The 24,686-nt window shown below is 53.0% G+C and overlaps 11 protein-coding genes across 11 annotated transcripts; 5 read left to right on the top strand and 6 right to left on the bottom strand.

Moving 5' to 3' along the window:
• Window positions 1–1,179: 1,179 nt before the first annotated feature.
• KD926_007010 (PXA domain-containing protein) lies at window positions 1,180–4,756 on the bottom strand (the record flags this gene model as incomplete). The annotated part of the gene is made up of 3 exons (XM_053100426.1): window positions 1,180–1,918; window positions 3,308–4,112; window positions 4,231–4,756. The coding sequence occupies 3 exons, from the start codon at window positions 4,754–4,756 to the stop codon at window positions 1,180–1,182; spliced, it is 2,070 nt and encodes a 689-aa protein (XP_052960690.1).
• Window positions 4,757–5,132: 376 nt separating this feature from the next.
• Window positions 5,133–6,548, top strand: KD926_007009 (uridine-cytidine N-ribohydrolase; the record flags this gene model as incomplete). The annotated part of the gene is made up of 5 exons (XM_053100414.1): window positions 5,133–5,184; window positions 5,252–5,259; window positions 5,311–5,515; window positions 5,603–5,919; window positions 6,003–6,548. 5 exons carry the CDS (start codon window positions 5,133–5,135, stop codon window positions 6,546–6,548), a joined length of 1,128 nt encoding a protein of 375 aa, XP_052960689.1.
• Window positions 6,549–6,923: 375 nt separating this feature from the next.
• On the bottom strand, window positions 6,924–8,030 carry KD926_007008 (D-galactonate dehydratase; the record flags this gene model as incomplete). The annotated part of the gene is made up of 4 exons (XM_053100403.1): window positions 6,924–7,250; window positions 7,295–7,499; window positions 7,621–7,788; window positions 7,885–8,030. The coding sequence occupies 4 exons, from the start codon at window positions 8,028–8,030 to the stop codon at window positions 6,924–6,926; spliced, it is 846 nt and encodes a 281-aa protein (XP_052960688.1).
• A 693-nt stretch (window positions 8,031–8,723) lies between these two features.
• KD926_007007 (GID4/VID24 family protein) lies at window positions 8,724–10,711 on the top strand (the record flags this gene model as incomplete). Its single annotated transcript, XM_053100392.1, has 3 exons — window positions 8,724–8,747; window positions 8,835–10,458; window positions 10,521–10,711. 3 exons carry the CDS (start codon window positions 8,724–8,726, stop codon window positions 10,709–10,711), a joined length of 1,839 nt encoding a protein of 612 aa, XP_052960687.1.
• Window positions 10,712–11,391: 680 nt separating this feature from the next.
• KD926_007006 (40S ribosomal protein eS12) lies at window positions 11,392–12,067 on the bottom strand (the record flags this gene model as incomplete). Its single annotated transcript, XM_053100382.1, has 3 exons — window positions 11,392–11,516; window positions 11,589–11,913; window positions 12,065–12,067. The coding sequence occupies 3 exons, from the start codon at window positions 12,065–12,067 to the stop codon at window positions 11,392–11,394; spliced, it is 453 nt and encodes a 150-aa protein (XP_052960686.1).
• A 477-nt stretch (window positions 12,068–12,544) lies between these two features.
• On the bottom strand, window positions 12,545–16,359 carry KD926_007005 (putative histone deacetylase complex subunit (Hos4); the record flags this gene model as incomplete). Its single annotated transcript, XM_053100371.1, has 2 exons — window positions 12,545–12,772; window positions 12,832–16,359. The coding sequence occupies 2 exons, from the start codon at window positions 16,357–16,359 to the stop codon at window positions 12,545–12,547; spliced, it is 3,756 nt and encodes a 1,251-aa protein (XP_052960685.1).
• A 1,047-nt stretch (window positions 16,360–17,406) lies between these two features.
• On the top strand, window positions 17,407–20,034 carry KD926_007004 (putative 3-oxo-5-alpha-steroid 4-dehydrogenase; the record flags this gene model as incomplete). Its single annotated transcript, XM_053100361.1, has 4 exons — window positions 17,407–17,674; window positions 18,876–18,949; window positions 19,088–19,562; window positions 19,634–20,034. 4 exons carry the CDS (start codon window positions 17,407–17,409, stop codon window positions 20,032–20,034), a joined length of 1,218 nt encoding a protein of 405 aa, XP_052960684.1.
• Window positions 20,035–20,146: 112 nt separating this feature from the next.
• KD926_007003 (uncharacterized protein) lies at window positions 20,147–21,008 on the bottom strand (the record flags this gene model as incomplete). Its single annotated transcript, XM_053100350.1, has 2 exons — window positions 20,147–20,758; window positions 20,892–21,008. 2 exons carry the CDS (start codon window positions 21,006–21,008, stop codon window positions 20,147–20,149), a joined length of 729 nt encoding a protein of 242 aa, XP_052960683.1.
• A 379-nt stretch (window positions 21,009–21,387) lies between these two features.
• On the top strand, window positions 21,388–22,125 carry KD926_007002 (peptidylprolyl isomerase; the record flags this gene model as incomplete). Its single annotated transcript, XM_053100339.1, has 3 exons — window positions 21,388–21,507; window positions 21,784–21,886; window positions 21,971–22,125. The coding sequence occupies 3 exons, from the start codon at window positions 21,388–21,390 to the stop codon at window positions 22,123–22,125; spliced, it is 378 nt and encodes a 125-aa protein (XP_052960682.1).
• A 191-nt stretch (window positions 22,126–22,316) lies between these two features.
• On the bottom strand, window positions 22,317–23,855 carry KD926_007001 (UDP-galactose transporter HUT1; the record flags this gene model as incomplete). The annotated part of the gene is made up of 2 exons (XM_053100328.1): window positions 22,317–23,379; window positions 23,446–23,855. The coding sequence occupies 2 exons, from the start codon at window positions 23,853–23,855 to the stop codon at window positions 22,317–22,319; spliced, it is 1,473 nt and encodes a 490-aa protein (XP_052960681.1).
• A 141-nt stretch (window positions 23,856–23,996) lies between these two features.
• On the top strand, window positions 23,997–24,632 carry KD926_007000 (uncharacterized protein; the record flags this gene model as incomplete). The annotated part of the gene is made up of 1 exon (XM_053100318.1): window positions 23,997–24,632. The coding sequence occupies one exon, from the start codon at window positions 23,997–23,999 to the stop codon at window positions 24,630–24,632; it is 636 nt and encodes a 211-aa protein (XP_052960680.1).
• Window positions 24,633–24,686: the final 54 nt, after the last annotated feature.

Raw genomic sequence — 24,686 nt, 5'->3', positions numbered from 1 at the left:
AGGGTCAGTAGGGTCGTTTGGTTTCCTGCATGTCTATCCGATTTTGTACGAAGTACACAGATTTGAGGGATGTTAGTATGGCAATGCCGGTGGAGTTGGCCATACCGTATATTGTATACCCAGAATTAATTGTTCTACAAAGTATGTTTCCGATTGGTTCTTTCTCCTCTTTTTCTTTTTCGTTAGTCGATTTTGGGCCCTGCATGGATCGATAGAAAGATGGATAGATAGATCCATTTGGTTTCTTTTTTTTTATTTTCCCTTTTGTTTTCTTAGTTATCAAGGTATGATGTACTGTAGGTCTTGATTACACTTCTCCACTGGGTGAGAGTGATCAGTAGTATTCCGTATTTACTTATTTTTTGTTTTTGTTTTTGTTTTTGTTCTCGCGATTATTACTATCGTCATCATTACTATTATACTAATATTAATTATAATGCGTATAATTGCTAATATTATCTATCGCTTGTCTTGCCCTACTCAGGATAGGCGACCTTATCTAGATGTATGTACATACTGTACTACTTACTGTGTACAGTATAGTAGTTGGTTATATAGTTAACTAGTTACCCTCCGCAAGTTTATGGCCTACTATTCCGGACTGGGTGTGTATACGTACACCCTATACCACTAACTAACTAACTAACTACCTTAAGATCTCTCTATCTAATCCATGCTCTATAGGGGTACGGGTACGGAGTAGATAGTTAGGTAGGTAGGTAGATCCTAATTCGGGAGGTAGGGTCTCGGTAACCGGAGCACTCAGTTCGGCCGGATCCAGATGCTCTACTGTACTATACCTTCTTTACTCCGTGCTCTACTATAATTACTCTTACGGGGAAGATTACTATATACACAGTAATACGTGGAATTGGATTCTCACATACACTACTAATGAACTAAGAGCCTCGAAGGATCAGGAAGGAAGATCTCAACGGCCATGTCCGGCTACTACCTACGGTACTACCTGCCTCCAAAAGAAGATCCTCAAGCGCTATAAGCGAAATAGATTTTGTTCCTTCGTTTTTCTTTTTCAGGATCATTAACATTATTCTAATTATTGATTAAGGCGAACAGGACTATGCTATGTCATAACTAACGGTCTAAAGGGGGCGGATGTCTCGCTGAACAGGCTGTCGGGATGGATGATAATGGGTACTGTAAGCGTAAGGTGATGGCTCATGGGGCGGTGGCTAGAGCGACGCCCCTGTCCTCCATTAATTCGGTAAGACCGCGCTCAGATAGCTCGGGGAGAAGCTTCGCCAGGATAGCTTCGATGATCGAATAAATTAAATGTTTGTTACAATACTCGTCCGCGAAAAGATCGAGGAGATCGTGCTCGATGGCGGCGAGAAGATGCGCATCCTCGTCCGGGTGAACGGTCGTGGTCGTGGTGGTCGTGAGATGAGAAGGGGGAGGAGGCACAGGCGACGACGCTCGGGAAGAGCCCGGGTGCCGGGGAGACTGATCATGATCATTGGAAGCTTGGCCGTCGAGGGGGCCGTGTGCGGCGCCATTGGCGGGAATACCAAAGAAGTGCCGCGCAATTGGACGAGGAATCCGCGATAAAAGACTCACCGCGCAGCGTCGCTTGACGGAAGCGATTTCGGCCGCGGATGGGCGTGGGTCCGGCGACAAGGAAGGCGCAGTCGCTGAGAGGTTAGGCGTTGAAATGTCACTGCTGGCGTTACTTGCGCCAGCGGCATCGCTACCACTCCCAGCAACAGAACCCCTCTCGATAGGCGACGAGGGAGGTTGCACAGACAGGTGCGGCGTCGGAGGCCCGGTGGCATTCGTACCCGCGGCGGCCTGAGCCGGACGAGCGTTCAAAGGAAAAAGTGTCGCCCTGGAGGCGAGAAGCAGGTTGGGCAATAAAGTGGGGGGAAAGAGATGATTCTGAATGGTCTCGTGAAGGAACCTAGGTGGAGAGCAAGTTAGCCTATGAGAATAATAAAAATAAAAATAAAAATAAATGGAATGAAAGAGGGAAATTGGCAGTGAAATTGCGCAACGCAGACACGGAGATGGCCCAGGGAGAGTAAGCGGTAAAAAAAAACCCCCGGACTGTGGAGAAGCGGTTGAGTTGAGATTTTCAAAAGAATTTGAAATGAAAAAAGAGAAAAGGGCCGTGCAACGACCGACGTGAGAATGGAACGACCAAAAAAACAGTGGAGCAAGCAGGAAAAAGCGATCGTTGCTTGGCTTTCAAGGGCAGACCAGGAGCTTGGGCCATCGATTGGTGCGATTGAGCAGGGCCCAAAGCTGAAGATGACGACAAGTCCAAAAGGGCCTCCTGGCACGACGGCCGGGGGGAATCTCATAGGCAGAAGGGGCCTTGGTTTAGCGTCGCTGAAGGCCGCGACCTCGGCCGGCTTGTCGATTGGCCCCAAAAAAGGGGAAAGCAGAAGACGGGGCGGGCTCAATGCCGCATGGCCGTTTACTCAACCAATGCCTGGATGATCGTCCCGAGTCATTTCACCTCTCATCTTTAGCCTTTGTTTGTGAACCACAACACCCCCTTGAGAAGAGCCTAGACAGGGAAGAGGATGGCGCTTCCCCTCCTCATCCATGCGGTAATGGGCAGTGCAAGTGTACGCTGTACAGTCGGTGACAGAATGCCAAGTTTTTATCTTTTTCTTTTCTTTTTCTCTTTTCCTTTGCTTTTTCCATTTTCTTTTTTTTTGTCATGTTTTGTCTTTCAAGTCTCAAGTCTCAACCTTTTTTTCTTTATTTGGATGATCAGGCAAGCTGGAGTCGAACGGGACGGAAAGGGCCGGGCCAGAACCTGAAGTGGATCGATTCACATCGACATGGGCACGTTCAATGAGAGTCGGTATGTCCGAGAAGAGAGAACGACCAATCCATTCTTCATCTTCGAGGAACGGAGAAAAAAAAGGCAGGTACGGTCAGGACAATACCCAAACCGTAATATAACCGTACGCGCCGGTCACGGACGGTACGGAACGGTACACCCAGGCCCGTGACCAATCAGGGGGGAAAGCGCGGCCCCAGCAGATCAAGTGACCGGGGCGGCATGCGAGCAATGCTGCAGCCGTCGTGCCGTCCGTCCGTCCCCTCGTCGTGCAAGTAGATCATAGTTCGGAGATCGAACCCGTACCCCTTCTCCACCGCTGATTCTTCCTTCGTCCGGTGTCACGGAGACAACGCGGATGCTGAGATCTGCCTGGGGATTGGTGCTGGGGAGTGAAACAAGGAGGGAAGGACCGGGGAGAATAGGGACAGAGAGGGAGGGCTAGAAAATACAGAAGGTAAAATCAAATGGAATGAGAGAAAAATAATCACTCACCTATCAAGGACGCTATCGGTGTCACCAAGCCTGCCTGGACCCGCCAGGATCAGGTATTGGGACAGGGCCAGTAACCCTTCCAGCCACGGCATCCGGTTGGGGAGATCGATTAGCTGAGAGACCATCCCGTACAGTCGATAGTCCAGCACGGGGCGCTTGCCAGGAGGGTTGCATGGAGGGAGCGCCTCCGCTGCCTGGCCTCCGACGCTGGCCGTCGACCCCGAAGGCCCTGGCGAGCTGGTTGCAACGCGAAAGAGACCCGTCACGATGAAACGTAGAGTCACGTAGACCAGATATCCGAAGTGAAGGACGTTCCACGCCCACTCGGGCACGGGCAGCGGGACCTTGGAGGAATGGCGGTTCTGGAAATCTTCCTTGGGCGCCAGGAGCCCAAACTTCTGTAACTGGTCATGTTTAAGCGGTCCCGTCGTGGTGGTGTCATCCTCACGCGCGGGTTGGCGTCTCACGGCATCCAGAAGCTTTGTGATACTCTCCCACAGAAACCAGCCTTCGCACACCCTCCCGCTGATTTGGTTCCCCAGAATCAGGTCCGCCACGATGTCGCCCACCAGCGTTCGCAGACACACATTTTCTAGATCCTCTGTGGGCAGGAGAACGGCCAGCACTTCCTGCGCCAGCAATTGTCGGTATACCGCCTCGTTGGTGCGTTGGCGCTCCGCGAGGCCCGCGTCCGAGGCATCTGGAACCGGCGAGAAGGCCGGATGCGGGTACAAGGCATGATAAATTTCGCGCGTCGAAGAAGAAAATCCGGGCAGTCGAGACTGTTCTCGCGCAATTCTGTACGCTGGGCATTGACGAAAGAGGGTCAAAAGACGTCAGTTCTAGACCAATAAACATCCCGCTGACTGGGCCGGAGATGGGACACGTAGGAAGGGGGCAGGAAAGAAAAGTAACTGTCTCACAGGTAATATGCGCTTCGACTAGAGCAGGAACCTCATCCAGAAACAGCTGTGCAACGTCGGTTCCTCGAAGTCGCTGCTCCAACGCGCGGGTGCAATGCGCGATCACTTGGGTCACTTCGTTGACCAGGGTCTGGTCCGGGGTGATTTTCGAATACCACGCGAGAACAAACTCTTTGACGATGACGGCGATGATGGCGTAGAGCTGAAGGTCTATTTCGTTTGAGCTTGTGAGAGGGGGTAGAAGTTCCCCGGGAGGCTGTGGGGTGGACGCTCCCCCGTGGTTTCCGGTCTGGGGACACAAGACGCGTCGGATCAGGGCGACCGTTGCCTTATAGCTCGTCGCACTGGCTTGTTCATCCCGGCTGGGGGCCTTGGGCAATCGAGGCCGTGGAGTAATTGGCGAGGAGGGTAGCTGGAGAGTGGACGACGCCGGAAGAGCCGTGGAGTTGGAGCTGGAGGTGGTCGGACCAGCTTTAAGATGTGAGAGCGGTTGCAGGCCGGGGCGAGGCGGAGGGTCGCTGGTCATCTCATCTCAGTCGTCGGGGAAGGATCTTATAAATAGGAACAGAGAGCAGGAGGTGAAAACAAACAAAGAAACAAAAGCAAACGGAGCCGGCTCTCCGGGTTGGTCGATACTGGGGGACGCGAAGGAAACGAAGCATAAGATTAGGTTGGCGGTGCAGGTTTCCCCAGCGCCGCCGACGGATGACGCAGCACGTCCGCATGGGGATGGAATCTAGGGCTTAGGGCCCGGGGTCGATAAGGAACGGCCGTTATCGCTGCTTATCGCTGGGTCTCCCCGCATTGTCTTCTCTGTGCTGTCCTCTTGTCCTCTGAATCCTTCATCCTTCATCTTTCTTTCTTCTCTCTTTCTATCCTGCTCGATTCTCTTGCGTCCCACAATGACCTCCTCGAATCCCACCCCAATCCCCTTATGGCTGGATTGCGACCCTGGTTCGTTATCCCGATCTAGACTCCAGACCATACCCATATCCCCCAAGGCTGACAGTTTACCTACTAGGGCACGACGTAAGAATAGTCATCTCCGGAATGGAAAAGAAACTATCTTACACTATCTAGGATGCGTTTGCGATCCTCGTTGCCGCCCATCATCCGTCCCTGAACCTTCTCGGAATCACCACGGTCCACGGAAATGCCTCCTTGGAAAACACCACGGTCAATGCCACGAGGATCCTGGAGGCTATCGGTCGACCAGAGGTGCCCGTCTACCCAGGACATGCTAAACCTTTCTGTAGACCGGCAATCCATGCGCCCAATATCCATGGTAGAAATCCCACTCCCCTTCGTTCTCCGTACCTGTCACTAGGAACAAACCATGACTGACTGTCTTACTTGCCCCCCTATCTTGTAGGCGATTCCGGTATTGACGGCACGGAACTTCTACCCAAGCCCAGCACAACCCCCGTAACAGACAAGAATCCCATCCTGGCGATGCGCGATGCTCTGTTGGCGCACCCGAAAGGTACACCCTGGGTTATCGCAACTGGCGCCCTGACCAACGTCGCATTGCTGTTTGCAACCTTCCCCGAAGTGGCAGAGCACATCCAGGGGCTGAGTATCATGGGGGGTGGCGTAGGCGAGGGGTTCACCGACGCCCCCATGAGCCGGGTGAAGGGTCAAGAAGCGCGGATTGGCAACGTCACTCCTCTGGCGGAGTTCAATATCTACGTGCGTAATTGCTGTCTAATCAACCCCTTACCTACACTTGCTGCGCGATGGTTGCTGACAGGCTGATGTCGCTGTTCCAATAGTGTGATCCCGAGGGATCGCAGTCCATCTTCTCCAACCCCGTGCTAGCATCGAAGACGACCCTGATCACTCTTGACTTAACACATCAGGTCCTAGCCTCGCCGGCCGTGCAATCCCGCGTCCTGCACGGCAGTGACGACGCGTCCGCGCCCTCCACTGTCCTCCGCCAAATGCTCTTCGACCTCCTGGTCTTCTTCGCGTCGACGTACGAGAACGTGTTTGGCTTGAACGACGGTCCTCCCCTGCATGACCCGCTCGCCGTGGCGGTGATCTTGTCGACGCTCAACCCGATCTTCGCGAAGCAACATCCCGACCAGGCCCTGAAGTTCGATGACCGCAACGGTGAGCGCTTCGCCGTCAATGTTATCACCGACGGGCTCCACGGAATCGACGTCGCGGTGGTGGGATCGTTGGGTCGTTCGGTCGTGTCGCCTATCATGCAGGGCGTGGCCATCCCGCGCGGTGTGGATTTGGATGCGTTTTGGAATATCATTCTGGATTGCCTTCGCCGAGCGGACGAGTGTAATGTGGCGCGGAAGAAGGTATGATAGAGGGCGGTGCGTTGCGCGCTTGTCGTAAATCTAGACCCAGTAAATAGAATAGATTTTTCTGGTATGTATTCAATTTTTTGATGACATTGGAGTAATTCCTGGAAGCCAATAGACATTGGTTATGTTCAGATCGACGTACTCCGTCAACCGTCTTTATATACACCTATTGCCAGCATGAAAGGTCAAGCCATGCTATACATGAACCCCCCCCTGTCGACCCTCTTAATGGATAGGCCCCATCAAGTTAATAGAATTTTGATTGATATACATGAGCCGATTGCAAAGTAGCGAGCCCAAGGAAGACCGCGCGCGCACACACACACGCACACACAACTACCATTCCGAATACCGCCATCTGGACCGAAGAATTTCTTAGGCTGCCAGGGCTGTGTCGACTGAGACAACCGACGAACGAACGTCCTCATCGACCTCAATGCCTAATACGGGCCTCGTCAGCGCATCCACGTACCCGTCTTTGACGTCGAAGACGCCAGGATCCTCCACGTAGCTCGTGATGTCGTATTCACCCGTTTCCTTGTTATAGTGAATCCCCAGACTCATCTCCTGGATGGCGAAGTTTGGCGTGGTCAAACCCGCCTGCATGCAAGCGGCCAGGGCGATGGGGCCCAGGGAACAATGCGACGCAGTTCCGAAACACCGCCGCAGTGACTTATATCGGGCTGCACCGACGCTCGCGTCCTAGCGGCTGAAGAGTCGTTCGCCTAGGGCGATCGGGCACGAACGAAGCCCGACAGCTGTTTGATGCCCTCCGGATGTTCCGAAAGGAGCGGTTCTTCCAGGAAGAGTGGACGATGCGGTTCCAGGGCCTTGGCCAGCTGCTTCGCCATGGGTTTGTGGAGACGGTCGTGGAAATCCAAGGCGGCGTCTAAACCGAGCGTCTTGATGGCTTGAGACGCTCGACGCTCGATTCTAGCACGCGCGGCGAATCTAGCCAATTGACGTCCTCAGTGGCGTTCATCTTGATGGCCGAAAGCCTTGCGCGATACGCTCCTTGCCGGCCGCTTCGATGTCGGAGGATCTGTCGCCGCCAATCCAGGCGTAGACGGACAGCTTATGCCGCATTTTACCGCTGAGGAGTTGGTGGATGGGCACGCCGAGCTGCCGGCCCTTGAGATCCCATAGGGCGATATCGATGCCGGAGATGGCGGACATGAAGACGGGGCCGCTGCGATAGAAGCCTGAGCGCCAGGCCATCTGCCAGATGTGCTCGATGTCACTATGAGCAGGTGGTCAATTGGGTGATTCGACGGCCATGTAGGCATAGGATAAAGCGGGACCTGACTCGGCCTCGTATCCTTGGAATCACTTGCACAGAGCATTAAGGGTGCCTTCGACGGCCTCTGTATGGCCTTCGAGGAAGCTTTCTCCCCAGCCGTACTGACCATCTTCATCGATGATCTTAACGAAGAGCCATCGAGGGAGTACGCGGAAGTATTCGATGGATTTGAACTTAACCATTTCGAGAGCGATGCTGAGCTTAATTAATTGATGGAGTTGGCTGCAAAGCACTTGGGCTGGAAAGGTTGATTTTGAAGGATAGGAATAGAGGGGAAGTCCAGTTGCAGGATCTCCAGTTTATCGGACTTATTCCGTCGGCCAGACCGAGTTCCCGAGTACTTCATCGCGATGCATCGTCGAATTGCATCGAGAAGGTCGGTGACAGAGCTGTGGGGTCCCGACAGGCGATGACTAGCGCGATGTTGTATACTCCTTCTCCTGCATAAAACTTATCAACATCAAGTAGTCTATATTCAATATTCATCGAGATGGTCTAAGTCAAGATGCACTGGAGGCCTGGTGGAAGATAGACGGATCATATCAGACATGGCGAGGTCGGAATGTGGGGGGATCCATCAGGAAGACTCCGCAATGGGGAAGGAAAGTGGAAAGGGAGACGGAAAGAAGGAGAAGAAGAAGAGAAGGGGAATCCCGCGAGATGCCAAAAGAAATCAGATCATGTAATCTCGCCCACTTTGCCTTTTCTTCCGCCAACCAAACCATCTGGATTATTTTTTTTTCTCACGTCGACTTCCATTCACTCTCTCGCTGTCTCATCCGGTCTTATCTGTTTCTTCTCCTTCTCTCTATTCTGGTTTAATTCCCTCCCGCTGATTGCAATCCCATCGGCGTCCTCCGCCACCGAGGACGATAATGCCTCCGGTCAACACTCCGTCGGTCAGTTACAAGCCCCCCCTTGTTGGTTTCCCCCTCAGGAAAATGACGATGATTGACGTTAACCGAATCTTGGATCCTTGAATACAGAATCACTCGCCTCCTCCCACCTCGTCGCTGCAGCTGAACGAACTGTCCGGCCCACTTCCCTCGCTGCCCGCCTCCGATGACGCCCATGACGATAACGTGAGCTTCCTGCGTTCTCGTGTGCGCTCTCCACCTGATTCCTCCTCGTCCATCTCGTCTATCAGTCGTCAGCATCGACGCCGGCAACAGATTCAGACCGTGTTGGATGTCGTGCCCATGGATCTGGACAACCCCGCCCGCAGGCGATCCTCCATCGAAATCAACCGTCGCATCCCCATCGTGCGCAATCAACGCGAGTCTCCCCCCAACGCCACCTCCAGCAGCAACCCGAATCCCAATCATCACGGCAACAATCATAACATGCCCAACTACGAAAGTCGGGTTTCCAACCCTCGCTCGCTGTACGGTTGGGCGCCGGCCTCTGATGACGACGACGACGCTAACGACGACCCCAACGACGATGATTTGACCTACGAACCGCTCCAAGACCCCAACTCCATATCCTCCTGGTTTGGCCGCCTCTCCGACCGCAGCGCCGCTTCTAGACGCCATGCGCGCCGCGAATACGTCGGTCGAAATCCACACGCCCTGCCCGACGACCCTACGGATAACAACGGCACCCACCGCTGGAATGACCCGACGACGGAGACTCTGTTGCAGTCCGTACGACGACAACCTCGCTTTTCACGCACTCGCACTCTACACAACTATCTGCTAGATCGCGAACGAGCAGGCACTCAGGACGCAGAGGAGAGCAGAGACCGGTCATCCGCATCCCGCGCATATCGCTTCCTGCCCAGCAGTCGGGGTGAACCGCATCGACTCCTGACTCACAGTGACCTGCGCGCTCGCATCAGCGCCCATCGACAACTCAACATGGAGAATCCCCCAAGCCCCCGTCTCAAGGAGACGATTAAGTACCTGGACCGACTGCGATACTCCAACTCGTTTGAAGAAAGCCTCACCTCGGCCGCTGCGGGAGGCTTTGCCCAACTCGACTTTCTCCCCTGGGACCACGATGATTTTATCCTGGACACGGCTTCGATAGCGCCGCCCCCGATGTGTTCCTGGCTGCGACCTGGCATGGTCTTCTCGGGATCCCAGCGGGCTGCCAGCAGTGCCAGTTCCATCTTTGGTCAACGAGTACCGAGCCCTTCGTCATCATCCCATGACCCTATGATCGTCAACGGAGGTGGCGAGAATAATAACCCCAACAGCAATCGCATCAGCGTATACACCACGAATGGTCGACGGTACCTGGCCAACAATATTTACAACCTAGGAACGGGCAAGGACGAAAACTGGCCGGTGAAAGTCACTATCCACAACATCAATACGCAAGAGATGACTCTATCGGGTACTATGGAAGCGTACAATATCCCCGACAAGACCTCCCCGTCCCACGACGCACACATTGTCACCTTCCTCGAGGGCGAAATCATTGACTTCAACACGCACACGTTAGAAACGAAGAACTTCAAAGCCGACGCCGAGATCGACAGTACCTACTGGCGGGAGCTACAGCCGTTCAAAACGCTCACGGACGAAGAGATGACGAGGAACCTGGTCAGTCGGAAATGGATTACCGAGGAATTGTCCAAGGGGTGGATCTTGATGCGATGGAAAGGTATGCTTCATTTTCTCTCCCTTGTCATTTTGTTTTCCGAGTCTTCTCTAACCATTGCATAGAACGCTGTTTCATCACGCCCACCGACTCCCGACAAGGCCTCACCATCTCCGGATTCTACTACATCTCTCTCCATCGGGAGAGCGGCCACATCGAAGGTCTCTACTACGACCCGGGCAGCTCCCCGTACCAACAACTCTCCCTGCGGCCCGAGACCAAAAAGATGGTCCGGCCGTCGTACAGCTTCCGCTAACTGGCTCCTAAGCATCCTTGGTTCTTCGGCGTTTGGAAATGGATCGAGTGGGATATTGACTACCTGGATTGATTGCTTATGTTGACTTGCGATTCGCATAGCCGGTGGGATCCTTTTTGATTTCTTTTCATGTTCAAATTTAGCACTTCTGGTAAGACATGCCCGTTACATACTCTTTTGGATTGTTTGGTACAAGTTGGCATTGGGTACCTAGGTATCTATCCTCTCTGGTCAGTTTATACGGAGTTCAATGGAATGAATTGAAATTGTATCTCAAGACTTGGAAACATGATACCATTTGTTTATTCAATCACGTTCATACTACTACTTTACGAGTAAAATGTGAAAATATTTTGGTTCCTCGACTTCATGAATTTTTTAGTTATTTAGATGTTTTATCCCCTCAAGTCCTCGTTTAGAGCAAACTAGACAAGAAACTCGAGAGAAAAAGATAGTGGTTTGATAGATCCGATTACACAGAAAAAAAAGTGAGAAAAAAAGAAGAAAAGATCATGGATCCAGGTAGTTTTCTGATCCGAACATAGTCCTCACATCCCATTACCCAAAACATAGCCCACAATCAATTCGATATGTTCCTTTCTTTCTCCGCCTTCTCATTCTGTCCTGATCAAGCTACACTCGCACACTGATTGGTAAAACATTTCCTCGGGAGGAAATATTTACTGCTCGGTCTGGAAGTAGTTCAGGAGGACGGAACGCTCCTGGGACTCCTCACCCCAGTCCTTGACGACGACGCAAGAGCAGTTGACGACCTTGCGGGCGTTGCCCTCACGGTCAAGCTGGCCTGTAAATCAATCCGGTTAGTTTCCATCATATATAAACATCGGGGGTAAAAATGAATAGAGGGGAGACATACAAAGACCAACCCACTCGCCGAGCATCTTTCCGTCGGGGACCTTGATCAGGGGGATCTTGTGCTCGGAGCAAAGGGCCACAACGAGCTTCTTGTAGGCCTCCTCCTCACAGCCCTCGTTGAGCACACACATGTGAGCCTGGCGACGGTCCAGGGTCTTAGCGGCCTCGCGGAGACCGCGGGCAAGACCGTCGTGGATGAGGGAGATGCGCAGAACGCCCTTCAGAGCGTCCAGAACGGACATCTGGCCACCGGCGCCAGCGTCGGCCGAAACCTCGACCTCATCGGCGGCAACGGGGGGGTTGGAAATGGTCTCTTCTCCGTCCGACTGTATGAAGAGGTGAAAATGTTAGCGGGGACATGTTCACTTTTTTTTTTTTTTGCGGGAGAACTTTGGCTGCGTTATTGATCTCGCGATCGACTCGTTTCTCATGGGAATTGACGTCGCGGATTCATGGAGCGGACGGCATAGAACGTACCATTTTGTTGATTCTATTGGTATATCCTGTCGGATTTTCCTCAAAGAGTTGAGTTGATGGAGTGCTGAATTCAAGAGTGTGGAATCGTCCGCGAGTTTTCTCGCCTAAATCGTCGGTGGTGTGCCCTACGGCTTATGTAACCCGAGCTCTCACGTGGAAATGTCACGTGACTATTCTTGATGCAAACAAGCCTAACGATGATCTCGGCCCGTAATCAATTCTCAGCCGACAAGATCATCGAGGTAGAAACTGGCCAGCAACTACAGGTACTCCGTATGTCTACAGCAACACATCTACAGAATGAAAACCTGGACTTGAAAGACTGTCAAAGTCTTGCTCTATCCAAATCACCCGAACATGCGAAACGTCACACATCACATCAACTGAGGTATCATAGTCATACATCAAGGAAATTCCGCCTGTACAGGTTGTACTCAAAAATCGCCGGGGAAACAAACGATGCAGTATCAGTATCAAACATTAGACGTATGTACTTGGTCGGGCATGACCATAGCCGTTTGTAAGGCCTTGAATTCCGTTGGGAAACCCTTCTTCCACGGGCGGGGGTACCGAGACATGTCCGTTGGGCTGCGGTAGATCAAATGGGGGTGTCGCCGATGGTTCGCGATCAATATGCATCTTCAGGAATTGAATGTCGAGCCCATGCAGATGGGGAATGTGTGGAACAAGATCCATGAAGTCGGAGAGCTTTAGATATAGGTTAGCGGTCATCTTTCGCCTCGCAGATAGATTGGTGATATACATACCCGAACCCAGAATACATGCTCCATGTCGAAGTATTTGGGGCGTGCTTCGCTGTCTCTCCGCATGATCTGTCCAAATGACGAGCTCAAGAACTCCATCTCGTCGGCTTGCACGAGCATTCGCCGAGTGACACGCCATAAATTTCCTCGCTGAGTCGGCGTCGCGTTGCGCTTCTCCCAGCCGGCATACTGTGAAAGTTGGAGGTCATTAGTCGCTAATATCGGTGCGACCAGATAGTTTGGAACCCATTTCTCGTCCGCGACATCGGGTGAACAGGAAGGATCGAGTTGCTTCGTCTCCGCGGTCACCACGGGCATGAATTTCCTCAACCACATGTGGCTTCTCGCCTGAGGATCGTTGGACCCAACCAGATTGGCCGCAGCACGAAGTCTGCTAGGTAGAGCGTCTCGCCGCCGTTGCTCTTGCTCTTCCTGCTCCCTGCGCAGTTTGGCAAGCCGAGCCCGTTCCTGCTCGAGGCGTTTCTGGCGTTCCTCTTCGGCCAGCTTGGCTCGGCGTTCTTCGGCCTCTTTTCGCTTGCGCTCCTCCTCCGCGGCCTTCTCTGCCTTCTCTTGAGCCAAACGGGCTGCCCGCTCTTTCTCTTCCTTCTCCAGACGAGCCTTTTCGGCTTCCGCAAGGCGCGCCTCCTCCGCCAGTCGTTCTTGCTTCGCGATGCTGGCCTCCTTTTGTCGTCGGGCTTCCGCTTCCGCCTGTGCTTCGGCTTTCTCGGATAAACTCACAGGATCCTCCATTGGGATATCATCCAAGTCGTGGGTCTCGTGCTTTTCGTGCTCTTCTTTAACGGGCTTCCGTTCGACTGGCTTCGTGGCTTGTGCGTCAGATTCCCGTGCGGCGTTCAACCCAGGGTCGGAGTGATGATCGTCATCGTCCTTCTGGCGAGATGACTTGAGGTCTCCTGTCGCTGCCGGCTGGCTCTTCTTCAGGCCTCCATTCGCAATATTGGGCGTCCCATCTTCAGACAAAACCCGTCGTTTCTTCTTGTGGATCTCTCGGGGATGCTTCTCATGCTCTGTATCGCGGGAACGCGGCCTTTCTGGGCTTGCACTGCCATGTCCACGCTTCAATCCGGACTTGCTGCCACTGCTGCTTTCGGGATGCGTAACACGTTTGGAACTCTCCTCACGCCCCGAAACAGAGTCAGATGATGGCAGACTGGGCCTTCGGCGGTCGCGATCTTGTGGTGGTCGTCCAGCAATTAATCGTCTTCGTTTGGGGGCCTCGTCTCCACGGTTTACGATAGCGTGTTCTCCATCTTTGGTGGCTAGAGATGGCTTGGATCTGGTTGGATCGGTGCGAGGCCCATCGGGGTCGGCTCCATTAGACAGCCCATCGCTGGATCGATGAGAAAGTTTGGGGTGGGTAGGCTTCTCCTTAGCATGGGCCATGTTGTCCCGGCGTTTCTCCTTAGACACCAGTATATCTTTGGTCGTGGAATCCCGATGGTTTGGGCTCGCGACAGGCTTCCGAGGTCGAGCGACAGGGGATAAGGAATCACGGCGCCCTGGGCGTCGATTCTCAATATCACGATCGCGCGGTCGTCGCGGTGATGGGCCGTCGGGCTTGCGATGTTTCTTTACTCTGCTGTAGTTGTCGTACGCATCTCGGAGGAGATCAAATTCCTCCTCCCAGTTGTCTGCCCTGCGATCTCGGGAGAGCTCGAAATAGGTTCGGTCCCTATAGAGCCGTCTCGTCGGGTTGAATTGTCGTTGATTGAGCAAAATTCGGATAACCTCGAGATTGCCACGACCGATTGCAGCGAGCATTGGCGTATTGTACCCGGGTTTATGAGAGCCGTCTTGAACTGGAGGAGGGTCCGGATCCGCATCACCGATGCCAAGCAGAAGGGAGACCACTTCGTCATGGCCACCTTTGGCGGCAGCGATCATTGATTCAATGTCAGCCTTTTGCCCCACGTTCAGAATGTTGGCAACCCCGACAAAATCACCCTTGGCGGCGAAGGCTTGCAAGTTCTCCGGGGTAGCGGTTGTCCACAGTAAATCGTTTCGAGTGGCTTCGCTTCTGACTGTCTTGCGCTTGGTTGTGGTGCTGAGTGGAGGGCTGCGCGGCCTGTGTGCAGGAGGTGAATCGCGCGCACTTTCGGCAGAGATGCGTCGAGAAGAGCCTTCTTTGGCTTCGGATCCCGTGCGTTCCTCCGAGCGTCTTCCAGGCCTGACGGATGCCTTTGCTTCCTCTAGCACTCGTCGAATGTCCTCATATTCCTCCGAGTCGGCCGGAACGAGATCGTAGGGCTCGTCACCCTCGGCATTGACGGTTCGAGGGTTCGCCCCTGCCTCTAGTAAAAGCTTGACGACATCAAAGTGCCCATTTTCAACGGCATCGATTAGCGGTGTGTCCTTGTCGATATTCTTAGTGTCAATCTCGCAGCCAGCATTCAAGAGGAATTTCACTATTGGGGCACTGCCCTCGAGGGCCGCAATCTGCAGGGGAGTATTTCCGGCGTTGTCGGCAACATTCAGGTCCTCTGGGCGTTCTGCGTGTCTAGCAATGGCCACATCCAATTCTTGGGCCGCGCAGGCGCGCGCCAGGCGTGTCCGACCATTCTGGTCACGCTGTTTTTTGTACCCCGTTGGCCTCGCAGGGGACGCGGAAGCCCCATCGACGGAACCGAGTTTTCGAATCTGGGCGCTGGGCAATGGAGAGCCACTGGTGGAAGACGAGACCGATTGTCTATCTTCTGAACTTTGTCTCTGAAAGCCGGTGATGAGTGGCGTGGGGGCCTTCTTCTTTCTCTGTAAATCACCTCCGCCCAACTGCTGGCCAGAAGCCGTTCGCTTGTGAGACGATCGGACGGGAGATATCGAACGATCGGTGGATGCAGGAGGAGCAAAGGCCACGCCGTTCAAATCTTTTCGTTCCCTGTCACGGACTGAGCCCGATTGACTATGACGACCCGGGCCAGCTTCGATGTCGACTGTCTCGCTGAAGCTCCGCTTCCTCGAGATTTTGGGTGCCGTGAAAGCAGGAGGGGGCGGCTCAGATCTCCTCGGAACGGAATGCGGATCCTCGGGCTTCTCTAGCTTTACTGTCGACAAAGGGGACTTGGTTCTTCTCGAGGGGCTCATACGGCGCGATTCACGGTCGCGTTCACTGGGGGAATCACCATTCACGAACTTTCTCGCCTGCGAACCATTAGGGGGGAGGTCATTTTCCACAGCGTCCACTCGGTCATTCCCATCATCACGTCGTTTCGGTTCATGTCTTATGTACTTTCGTCTTTTCTCGGGCGACAAAGACTCTCGACCGGATTGTATTATGGTTTCTGCCTCCGAATCAGCCTTTGGGCTCGGTGGCCCATCGCCCTCCCCGGCAACAGGATCAACCTCCCCTACAGGGCCGACCTTCCCATTCCCAATGACAACCCGGGGTGGAGATGTCCTCTTGGGAGATGGAGGGCCCGGGGGAGGAGACTGGTGATTCACCTTGACCGCAAGAGCGTTTTGTCCGGCATCCAGGGTAGCTGGCAAGGAGGAGACAGTCTCAACATCACTCATAGCGGTAGCACTCGATTTCTGGGGATTCCGCTCGTCATTTTCGGGGGCCGTGGCGAACAAATAGACTCGTGGTCTAAGACACCAGCAGTTGCGCGCGAAAGCCGGTGCTCGACCACGCCCGAGGATAGGCTTGCAAAGAACGGGTTTTATTTGTCTCGATTGCCGGATGTGACCAGGAAAACGTAGCAAACCGCTTCAAGAGATGAGCTCAAGCGTATACTTTGATTGAAAGCAGGAAGGTCGAAACAGGTCGTACGTCGAGCACGGTAGCAGAAGTGGAGGACAAAGACGGAGAGACAATGGCGAGTAGAGAAAGAATTCTAGGTGATGAAACAGCCTAGGAGGGTTGGTAATTCAAGAATTGAGGGATAACGAGGAATGTGGAAGAATAATAAGAGGAATAGAAAATCGAAGACAAAATCGAGGTTTCCGAGGGAAAGAGAATTAAAAGGGAGAAGGAGTATGGAGCAGGAGCGAGGAAGTGAAGGAAGGAGGGAAGAGAAGAGGAGAGAAGGGTAAAGAGAGAAAACGAGAAAGCGAGAGAGATTGAAACGGCCGATGCTCACTGGGGTTAGGGAGATTAGTGGAGGGAAAGTTCCATTATTTGGTGAGGAAAAGCAGCGATGTTAGGTTTAGTTGGGTTAGTTTGTTCAACTTGGTCTTAGACGGGGGGGTTGACGGTCGCAGGCGAAAAAGCCAGAGCAAGCACTGAAGCAGAGAGAGAGTCGCAGCTGTCCACAGAGGCACCGAGTGGTAAGTTACCAGTCCATTACCACCGTGTTTTTTGGCCACCAGCGGAGCATGGATTCCGCTAGTCGGGTTAGTCATACATGGTACGATACCAGCCAATACGGACGGCCCGACTTTTCAGTCGAATCCGGATTAATATTCTTACTATTATTGATTAATTCATTTTTTTTTTTTTTTTTTGCTACGGAGTACTTGTTTTTTATTTTAGGAAGGGGAAGGAAGGCGATGAGTCACCGAACGGGACGAATAAAAATGGAGAGAGAGACTTGGTATCGATCAGTCTATCTGCCTATTCCGATGCATCTATCGGGCGCCTTCAATCTAAAACTGATGGATGGAGACGGTACGTATCCATCCTGCAGCCGCAACGGGGAAGGGGAGGACAGATGGGAAGAGGAGAGGAGAGGGGAGGGGGAGGAGGAGGAGAAGAACAAGAAGGAGGCAACCTCGTTCCCCGATTGGAGCTGCGAGAAGGCCCAAAAGCGGGCGGGGGCGGTCAGAGAAGAGTGGCGGATCTCTGAAACGGGCCCTTTGGAACGAAGGGTGAGAGACCTCCTGGGTTCAAGTGGGTTTCCCTGGAAGCTGCGTACACCGTAGGCTACCTACTTCAGGCTAGGCATCAGCTCGACCCGTGGTCTGGCCAATGACCGACACGGAGTCACACCCACCCGTAGCCGTTTTCGGACTAACGGACTTCGACTTTCTCGCCCTGCCCCACTTTGACTGCGGCGATCGACTTTCTCGCCACCAATTAAAATAGATGCTTGATCCAGCTTATCGCCCCACTCCTCGCCCCCCCCCTTCACGGTTTGGGTCGTCTGGTTGGCGTCACTTGCATGGATTTATTGGAACTCGTCGACGGATCGGCCGGTCGAGGAAAGAGAGGGAAAGAGCTCGTCCGAGGCAACTGGTGGAAGTGGGGTGGTGGTGATTCTGGCTTTTGGATTTTGGATTTTCTTTTCTGAATTTTGATTTTGACCCTTATCTTCGTCTTGGGTGTCTTCGTCATGGATCATGACTGGTATGAGCAGGAGAAGTCGAGGCCAGAATGTACGGAGTACACAAGTAATGCTGAGTTGTTTACGGCTGACATAACCAGCTTGCCCCTTCACTAGGCCGTCAACTACCCATCTAGTCCACAACTAGTGCCGTTGCTTTTTATTTCTCACGAGACCCTGGTGGATCAAATCATCAAACAAACGCCGATTCTTACTGGGACGAGGAGAAGGAGGGGGGGTGGTTTTGTTTTTGTTTTGTTTATGATTTATGACTGCTCATCTCCTCGTCGGTGGTTTTCTGTGTTTTTCCCCACAAAGAAGTCTCGGAACGTGTCGCATCAGCCAGCAGACATCGGACTTCTGTAGGCCCCCGGTAATGATACGCGGCCAGAAGGACACCGGGCTATAAGTGTAGGTAAGAAGGTAGGTACGGAGTATTATCACAATTTAATCATAATAATAGTACGGAGTATGGATGCTTGCGAAGAGAGATAAACAAAACAGGATGACATGATACCTAAGAGTGCCTAGAGGCAATAATGGGTTTGAAATTCCCCGTGTGATTGGCAGGACAGGTTGATTGTTATGACGATGGACGGTCTGGGCCATTAATTAATCATGTTGTCATCCATTCCCTTCCAAGATCTTTTCTCCTCCTGCCTTCCCATGTCCTGTCATTCCAAAACAAGTCCCCAATCCTTGAACCAACCCACAATTCCCGTCCATGACGCCAATCCACCATGATCAATCCGATCTCTGATCTAATAGACTCGCTTTTGGCGGCCACTCGCATGGACGCCGTCGACGCTCTCCGAGCCTTCTTCGTCTTCGCATCCTGTACGGTATGACAATCGATAACACATGTTAGCATGGAGATGCCGAGAAAAAAAAAACAAAACCCCTCCCCCGGGTCAGAAAGACGAGGATCTACGAATCCTTCTAGAATGGACTAAAACCAATTTTCTTCCCCCTCTTTCCAGATCCTGTCGGTGACCCTGTCGCAATCGCTCCGCTCGCGCTTCGTCCCTTATGGCGCCCGTGCAACCTCGACAACCGAGTCGAATTCGAATCCCTCGCCCTCTGAGTCCTCGTGGGGCTCTCCGGTCACACGCCCCCTCGACTACCTCGCTGCCTTGAAGGTACCCCATGGCTACTTCACGCAGTTTTACATCGCGTCGGTGCTGTCGTCGATTTTCTGGGCTGTGCAGCTCCTGTCTCGCGGGGCTGCCTTCGAGGCTGTTGCGACCAGGATTCGCCCGGAACGCCTGCAGGATGTGATGACCTTGAACCAGATCCTGCTGTGCTGGGCATTGGTGCTCGTTCAGGGTATAAGGCGCTTGGTGGAGTGCCTGGCACTCTCGAAGCCATCGTCATCTCAAATGTGGTTCGGCCATTGGCTTATTGGCATTGCTTTTTATGTGGCAGTGTCGGTTGCAATCTGGATCGAGGGCGCCGGTACGTATGGGGAGTGGGGGTTAGAGATCACGAGAGGGGATGGCTTGAATTAACTATTCGTCTAAATATAGGCACCCTGCTGGCTCACGAGTACACCCTCGACCATATCAAAATCACCAACGTACCTTCTCTCCGCACATTTCTCTGCCTGCCACTCTTCCTTTTCGCGTCGGGTCTGCAGCATGACTGCCACTTCTACCTCTTCTCACTCAAGAAGTACACCGTCCCCGCTCATCCGTTGTTCAACAGGATTGTGTGTCCGCATTACACTGCGGAATGTGCTATCTATTTGTCGTTGGCGCTGCTAGCCGCCCCGCCGGGAGAATGGGTCAACAAGACTATTCTGTCAGCGCTGGTGTTTGTCGCAATCAACCTTGGTGTCACTGCCGGAACCAGCCGAAAGTGGTATGCGCAGAAGTTTGGCGAGGAGTCAGTGCGGGGGAAATGGAACATGATTCCAGTGGTGTACTAATGGCTGCCGTCGATTGGGAAGGTTAAAAATAACTGCCCCGGGCTTGTGCAGCTGCATTATTCAACCGACGCTGCCTGGTTTCTGTTTCCCTCAAAAGGAAAGAGTACATACGTCACCGCCCCCCGAGAAATTTCATCGTATTTCCCACTTTAGCGACCTTGAGAACATCTCGATATGTCAGGCTGATCCGGGTCTCTCTTTCCGCCCAACCACATCGGTACCGGTCCGGATCCCGCAGCAAATCCCAATTACAGATCGAGTCCGCATCCAGGCATTCATCCTTGCTCGTCTCCGCGATCCCGTGCAGAAATTCCGTGTAGATCTTTTTCCTTGTAATCAACAGACTCCGTCTCTCCTGCAGAATCCGATATCGCGGTCGTTGACCATCATCATCATCACGCTGCTCGCCCTTGGAATATAGATCCAGGACGATGGGTGCTCCCAGACTCACCGTCGCTACGAGGGGGTAGTAGGCGGCACCGTCCTCATGCGGCATGATGCCCTGGCCCGGACGATACTCGTTCACCAGGACATGGTTGGGGGCGCGGTGCGGGGCGTCGGCAAAAATCCCTAGCGAGTCGAAGCGAGGGGTGATGATAGGGGACACGAGCCACGCTGGAAGGGGTGTCGATAGCAGCGTATTGGACTTGGTGAGGGCTGATGGCCAGGTCTGCAGACGACGATGCGAGAGGAGAGTCCATCGGGGAAGAGGCGCCGTAGTTATCTGCCGTAGACTATGGTTATCCCGAGAAATGAGGATGGAATTGAACCCAATCCAATAGAGCAAAATATATCATCTCAGTAATAGAAAAGAAAGAAAGAAGCATAAAGAAAGAAATGACAAACCCCCCACTTACCTTCTGCAGCAAGATCTCCTCTTCCTCTGCCGTTATGAAATCCGCAATGTAGAACGCATCTTCCGGTAAGGAGGTGATCCTGGCCCGGAAGAGATCATCCATCACGTTGCATGGCATTGGCATGTACAGTAACTAGTCCTCCGTGCTGAATGCGAATAATGAACTCTGACAGATGCAGATCGATCGATGTAGATGCAGATGCAGATGTAGATGCATGAAGTAGGATTAGAAGTTGAAACGACCACTGGAATGCAATGGCTCTCCTCACTTACGTCGTAGGCAGTCAGACAGAGAAAGAATCCTCATGCATGCATTCATCCAGAGGAAACCAATGCTGCCTCAGGCTCTTCATCCCGCCCAGCCCCACATGACTTCATATCACGTTACCCGTCGCTGTTCCCGGAGGGGTAATTCACACCCTCTCTCTTTTTGTCTGTCTGTCTGTCTGTCTGTCTCGCGCGCACTTTTCCGTCTCGTTTCAGATCTCGAAAGCATCATGGCCCCCAAGAACAACAAAGGCGGCGATAAGAAAGGCAAGGGCAAGGATGCGGCCGACGGGGGCGATAACAAGAAGGGCTTGAAGCCTGCCACTTCAATCAACGTGCGACATATCTTGGTATGTGATTCTTGACTTTTTTTATATATACTGGGTGGGTTCTATGTGTGTGTTCATGTATCTGTATGTATATCATGGTGGTAAGTGTTGAGTTTGGGATATCGACTGGACGATTGTGTTATGAACATACATATATTAGGAATTGGAGATTTATATGTTTTTCTCAATGTGATATATATGTACATGAATAACTTGAAACTCACCCACCCACCTACAAGCATATCATACACATCTACATTGACCCCTAGAACGAAAGCTAACCCAACACGCCTACAGTGTGAAAAATTCTCCAAAAAAGAAGAAGCGCTGGAGAAGTTGCGCGGCGGCGCGAAATTCGACGACGTGGCGCGCGAGTTCTCCGAGGATAAAGCCCGACAAGGTATACATACAAAAAACACCCCTATCGATCTGTCATAATGGCAAGAACAAGGTCCGCTAATATACCCTCTCTTCCTCTCGACAGGCGGCTCCTTGGGCTGGAAAGTGCGTGGCAGTCTTGATGCGAGCTTCGAGAAGGCGGCGTATGAGTTGGAGCCGAGCACGACGGGGAATCCTAAGTATGCGGATGTGAAGACGGGATTCGGGTATCATATTATCATGGTTGAAGGGAGGAAATAGATGATTCTATTTTATCTGCTTTCATCGGTGCGGACAGATCATGGACGTTGATTTTTGATATCAAGACCTCCCAAGGAAAATAAAACAAAACAAAAATCAGAAATAAATAACATCAAAAAAATCCAATCAAATAATCTATCGAACTATGTACATACAATATGAAAGAGAAGCATAAACCCAAAGCTATCTATCTACGCCTTCTTCCCTGCTTTCGCCAACTCCTTCGCCTTCTTCTCCTGTCTCTGCACCACGGCTTCGGCGCCCACGCCCCCGAAGACAAGGAACACGCCCAGCCACTGCCCGGCGGACAGCGAGTGCCCGAACCAGAACACACTCAGGAGCATAGTGAGCATTTTCCGCGTGACGGTCACCGTCACCAGAAGCAGCGACGAGAAGCGCGACAGGGTGTAGAAGATGAACAACTGGCCGATGGCACCGCAAGCCGCGAAACCAATCACGTTCTTGAGGGCCTCCGGGTGACGGGACAGGAAACTGATGGCGTTGGTGAGCTCGGCTTCCGTGGATGGCGGGATGGGCATGGGGAGGAGGTTGTGCAGGAGTCCGGTGGAGGAGAGGTGCGGCATGATAAGGAGGTAGAGGGAGGTGAGGAGGGTGGAGAGGACGTTCTGGGCCACCATCATCTGCGGGCCGGTGAAGCGGGTGTAGTGCTGCGGGGAGCTGAAGACGTGGTCTTGCGTGGTATTGGTGAGGCCGTCGAGCAGCAGGTTGATCGACAGGAGGAAGATCCCCCACGTGGACGATCCGGTGCCCTTCTCGGCGGACGCGGCCATCTTCTTGCTCGTTCCTGGGTGGTGCAGGGTGAAGGTTGCGACGCCGAGAGTGACCAGGAAGACGACGCCGTATTTATAGAGCGGGTAGCGCTTGCGGAAGATGGTCAAGTGCAGGAACATCACCGGCAGCAGTTTGCAGGACTTGGCCAGAATGAAGGTCAGGTAATCGATATGCGCCAGACTGGCGTATCCGAAAGGCGAGGCGAGGGAGGAGGAGATGCTGACGAGAAGCAGAGGAAACAGGATTTTGCGCGTGGGAAAGATCGTGGGCACTTTCTGGCCCTTCGGCGTCGAGAAGTACAGGTAGAGGAAGCCGGTGATGGCCGCGAAGGTCGACTGGATGGTGTTCAAAACGATCGAGAAAGTGAAGCGCTCCGCGGGAGGCTCTGGTTCATCAGCGGTGGAGGGACGAACTGCATAAGAAACCGTGGTAATCGCTTCTTGCAGAACTCCCCAGGAAAGGCTGTTTGAGTCAATCAGTTAGAATGCTTCTGAGAGTATTGGTTGAATCTAAACCGAGGCCACCTACAATGAAGCATAGATTCCGAGGACGCAGATCGCGAGTTGCGCTAGACCGGGAGGAACTTCCGCAGCAAGATCTTTCACCGTTGCAGTTCCATTGGCCCCAGAAGACGGTTTTGCGCTGCCAATTTGTTTGACTTGCGCATCGGTATCTTCAGGATGCGCGTGCATGATCTCCGAGGAAGTCGCGCGTTGTAAAGGAGTGGCTTGTTTCTGGCGCGCCATTAGGAACGAGGAAGTATAAAAGAAAGGGAACGACAAGAGAGCGCAAATATGCCAGGCAGGAGTGTACAACGGACGACTGGAAAGAGTGAAGCGTAAAGTGGACTGAGACGACGGGGAAAGGAGGAATTTAAGGAGCGCAACGAGCGGATGATGCCATGTGTTCTTCTCCTTCCGCAGACCGCGGAATTCCATTTTCCTCCCCACCTCGACTTTTTTTTTTTTCTTCCTTTCCTCCGCTCGGACATTCTTCTCCTGCCACGGACCATTTCATCATATACTTCACCCCAAGTAAGACACACAGACACCACAAGAGACTTCCGAGATATTCCCATCATGACAGCGACATCTCCATCTTCGTCCTCCCCTGCCATACCCACCCCTTCCGCGCTCACTTCCCTCATCGCCGCCTCCGCCTCTCCCAATCCGCTCTCCGCAAGCACCATCCAAATCCTCCACAACCTCCAGCACCAGCATCTCTGGACATCGCTGAAAGTACACGACATCCCGATCCCCACATCGAACCCTCCCTCGACAGATGATGCATCCTCGGCCCTGTTCCTGATCTCCGGAATTCCTCCGCACCGCGTCTACACCCACCCCGACGAGCAGCTGTACATGCTGCAGAAGGGACTGCGCGAGGACGACGTCGAGCTGGAGCGCATGTTCGTGCTTCCCACTGTGCATGGACAATCGTGGAGTCTGCGCAAGCTGGCGGCGGTGTTTGACTCGCTTCCTGACAGCGCCGAGGAAGATCTAGGGGACGAGGGTGAGGAGCGTGCTGGTTCGCAGAACGGGGAGAAGGCTGCACAACTAGCCGAGTATTACGAATATAGGCGGAAGGCTCGTCAGACTGGGGAGTGGGGCACAAAGAGACTGCTCTTGGCCATGGTGGATAAGAGCATGGGCGGCGACGGCACGGTGGTCTACTATATCGTCCAGGAGGGCGCCGTCAAGCCCCGGCAGAATTAATCGGTTGTTGCTGTCAACGAACAGGTTTACTGCGCTAACTAGACCGGTGGTGCT

The sequence above is a fragment of the Aspergillus affinis genome (assembly GCF_023601865.1).
Source record: "Aspergillus affinis strain CMG 70 chromosome Unknown NODE_3_length_628324_cov_86_750800, whole genome shotgun sequence".
NCBI lineage: Eukaryota > Fungi > Ascomycota > Eurotiomycetes > Eurotiales > Aspergillaceae > Aspergillus > Aspergillus affinis.
Note: the sequence above shows the minus strand (reverse complement) of the source record. Positions and strands in the feature narration are given on the sequence as shown.